General features: G+C 38.9%; 1 protein-coding gene across 2 annotated transcripts in view; it reads right to left on the reverse strand.

The window, feature by feature from the left end:
* Positions 1–559: 559 nt before the first annotated feature.
* The window catches only part of LOC107744268 (breast cancer metastasis-suppressor 1 homolog), an 11,778-nt gene continuing 8,279 nt past the window's right edge, over positions 560–4,058 (reverse strand). For both annotated transcript variants that reach the window (XM_016557805.1, XM_016557804.1), the window contains 4 exons: positions 2,202–2,266; positions 2,093–2,129; positions 1,057–1,165; positions 560–952 (listed from right to left, as the gene is read on the reverse strand). In XM_016557805.1, the coding sequence (XP_016413291.1) occupies positions 835–952; positions 1,057–1,165; positions 2,093–2,129; positions 2,202–2,266 (329 nt within the window). In that variant the 3' untranslated portion in view covers positions 560–834. The remainder of the gene's footprint in view (positions 953–1,056; positions 1,166–2,092; positions 2,130–2,201; positions 2,267–4,058) is intronic.

Genomic DNA, 4,058 nt, shown 5'->3' on the forward strand with positions numbered 1-4,058 from the left:
ATCTTGAACACTTCATAAATAAGTTTTAAAAAGCACCCTCTGTTTCAGATCATGTCTATAAATACTATGTATTACAATAACAGTCTTTCAAAATGTAATGACAAAAAAATGTGACATCTCTTGTTTTTCTGAGTGCAATCACAATTAAAGGTGTTGGATTGTGTTTTCTTGTGTTCTGGGTAGAGACAGCAGGTAGAGAGTCCTGGTCTGCTTCCTTCTAAAATACAAACCTTAGCTATTAAAATCAGATCCAAGATCAGTTTAAAGAAGCAGTTTTTGCAACATAAGCCAGAAAAGATCCAATGTGTGAGTGCAGTCCTTTTCGCCCATGTGGTGTCTTTAGTGTACATGAAATGGACTTTTATAATAATTTTAAATGACAAAGACAAACAAACAAACCCACAATGATCTGAATGTGTATCAGACTTGATATAAGGTCAGTATGAAGAATTATGAACGTATTCAGTGTGAAGAACTCAAAGTATTATGGTACAGAAAGACTTCATAAGGTCTGTTAGCATTTGGTCAACAGGTTTTGTATGTCCATGTTGTGTCTGAATTAATTAAACTTTAGCTGCACCAGAAATTGCCTACTTGTCACCAACAGCGTTGATCTGGAACCAGATCCCTCTTATTATCATATTAATCATGAAATATGTATAGAAAAAAGGGCAAAATTATAAGTCACTGCATATAAAGTCCTCTGGTCTGATCAATACCAGTGCATAGCATTAGATTGGATTTTTATAAGCTGTTCTAAATGTGTTGATGAATTTGAGTGTTAATTATTAAAGGGTAGATTCACACTCTCTCTGAGTGTAATGTTTATCTACTCTAAGCTTTTTGTATGGTGTATTTGCCTTTCTGAAGTTGGGAGACATATATTTTGGTTTTGGTGCCATCTGTGCGCTTGACCCAGACCTCTCCTGTGCTGATCCCTGTTATTACGGCCCTGAGAGAAACACACAAAACAGGGAAACCATTTCAATTGAAATGTTTTTGCAAACAAAGCCAAAGCGAAGACAGATGTGGTCTTATGTCTTATACTCTACTGACTGTGCTGGGCTGTCGTCATTGACTTCTAGAACGACACTGCTGCCTTTGGAGAATCTCTCTCCATCATAGAAGAGATCCCCACCTTCACATCGCACGGGCACCTGCCTGTCTGAGACAAACAGACACACACAGCTCTTCAACATGTTATGCTTTTAATAGCTCATAATGCTCTAACTCTCTATTTTCAAGACATTTTATATCACTGTATAGGGCTCTCTAGCTCTGAAGTGAAATTGCTGTCATTAAATGGTTCACAGACGCGAAAAGATTGCCCTCACTGGGGCAATACTTTTTCAAAAGGTACACCTCTGTACTTTATTTACCTCTGAAGGATGCAAATTAGTACCTTAAAATGTACTACTGAATGTACTGACAAGCATTTATGGAAAACTAAAATATACATAAAGAGGGAAATGGCTCTATAAACCAAACTTAATCAGAGGCCAGACAGATAGAGCTTGTGAGTGAGGGTCAGCGCTAATGGAAGCAACTGGGATGTCAATGGAGAACATGCTTAAGCCTTTGACACATTTAAGCTAGAGACAGACAGTAACACTATACATGTTGTGTGTGCTTGTCTAGGAGTCTGTGCATATCCCTGAAGACATGTTTACTAGGAAGTCTTATACCAGATAAAGACCCCCATTATTCAAAAACATGCATCAACACATACAAGATACTCAAAAACAAACATGAACCTTGAATTAAAAATGATTATACAGCATTATGCAATTACATTTTTGAAGTGAGAGAGAATCCTATATTGCACTATGAAATCTATTCCAAGCTTGTCGTGAGAAAGAAATCATTGGTTAATTATATTTAACCCGAGGCAAGGTCTCTGATGGTCAGCGCACATGATTTCCTTCAATAAATATACAATGAGTTAATTCAGTCAGTTGTGTCAAAGTTTAATGAGGTTCACCTGACTACCATGAGATCCTTGATCTCCCAGTGTAGCTTCCTGAGAAAGACCGACAGGCAAGCTTAAACAAAGGACTTAAATGAACACAGGGCCATTTAATAACGGACTTACTGTCTGCTTTTTTCTTCAGGGGCATCAGTGAAGATGCCTGAAAGACAGAAAGAAAAAAGTCACGATCCATCACACACGGTCACTGTGAATCATGAATCATGAATCACACCTTCTTGATGGCTGTCCAGTCCTCTAGTATGTCAATGTCTCTTAGCATATACACTATGTATGGCCCTGAAAAACAGAGACATGTTGAGCAAGCAGGATGGGAAGGAAGACAACTTCTTCAAACAAAGTGTGGATAAGCGGTATAGCATTTTGGTTAAAGATCTAATCTGGTAACTGGGCGATTTGTTGAGGTGATGTGTTGTGTTTTGGATATTGGTGTCTCTACCATGCTACTTAACTAGCTTCACCAGCAAGATTCCCATTTTCAGCATCTTTTGAAAGATTAAAAAGACAAAACTGGCATAAACCGTTTTGGACTAGTATGGAAAGTCCCGTGAGGTCGAGCCTCAAAATTTATTTCCCAGAAATGGTCCAAAAAAAAAAAGATAATTTATACTGTTTCAGGAGAAAGTATGTTGTACGGCAATACAATGAATGTTAAGACAGATACATTATTTAATGAAACGAAATGAGCCATGTGTGATCATTCCTGTATCATCACACTGTCTGATGTGGACCGCAGTCTATTAAGTGGTGGCCTCTGATGAACTTTCTAAATGTAATGTAAAACCTTTTGGATTAAGTGTCAGATAAACAACTAATTAGTATGTGTTGATTAGGGATGCACTGATACCACTTTTTCCAGAACGCATCTGATACCGATACTTTTACTTTTGGTACTTGCCGATAATGATACCTGTATTTTCATAGCATTTGTAATTTTTAAATATATTGGGTACATAAAAATATAAAAATATGAATCATGTTAGCTGGCTTCATTTAGCAAACAGATATTTCCTACAGTTATTTTCACACATAATTATGCCCGTTAAAATGTATTGTACAAGCTTTTGTTACTTTCACTGTTCGTTTTATTGCTCTATGGTATTTCATCTTTAATTTAATAGCACATTAGGGCTGCTCCATTGTAGCGGCTCAGTACTGTAATCACAAGTTTTCCTGTAATAATTCAGGGAATCTTGTAACAGCAATGAACATGTTTTCTGAAATAAAAGTCCCGTTTTGTATCATTTGAAACGTGCTTCGACTTATATTCCAAACTGACTCATTTAATGCAATTAACGTAAAGCAAGCAAAACATTCGCAACGCACGCACACATTTGTATTGGTGCCTAGCGCATTTCTCACAGGCTGCCAGTTTCACTTTCGCTTAAAGGGGTCATATGATGCGATTTAAATTTTTCCTTTCTCTTTGGAGTGTTACAAGCTCTTGGTGCATATAGAAGATCTGTAAAGTTGCAGAGACTAAAGTCTCAAATCCAAAGAGATATTCTTTATAAAAGTTAAGAGTCAGCCACGCCTACCTAAAACGGCTCGTTCTAACACGCCCCCACATACCTACATCACTATGTGGGAAGATTTGCATAACGCCGCCCAAATGTTCACGCAAAGAAAGAAGGCGTAACTTTTATTCTCACTGTAGTATAGTTGCCGCCGCCGCCATATCGTGAAGGCGCTGTGTGATTCGTTGTGAAAGCGAAACTACTTTGTTTGGCCTTCCAAAAGAGGACGATAACGCTTTGTCATGCCTGGAGCTGATCCGTGCTGGTAATACAACAACTTTGCGCTGTGGATCGCCAGATCGGCTTTCACCGTGGACGAAGCGGAGTCCAGCCCGGGGTCGTCACATGTGGTTGCCGCAAGCCCTCCGGACGCTCCTTCGTCGAATCCGCCGGCCGCGCCGTTCTCAAGCCCGCCCGCTGCCACTCACTCGTTGTGAAAGTGAAACTACTTTGTTTGGCCTTCCAAAAGAGGACACGACTAGAAATCAGTGGTTAAGTTGTATTTACAACACTGTTCCAGAACACTTCAACCCAAATATTCAGATGTGTGCAAC

Source organism: Sinocyclocheilus rhinocerous, unplaced genomic scaffold, assembly GCF_001515625.1.
Source record: "Sinocyclocheilus rhinocerous isolate Xijiao unplaced genomic scaffold, SAMN03320098_v1.1 scaffold648, whole genome shotgun sequence".
Lineage (NCBI taxonomy): Eukaryota > Metazoa > Chordata > Actinopteri > Cypriniformes > Cyprinidae > Sinocyclocheilus > Sinocyclocheilus rhinocerous.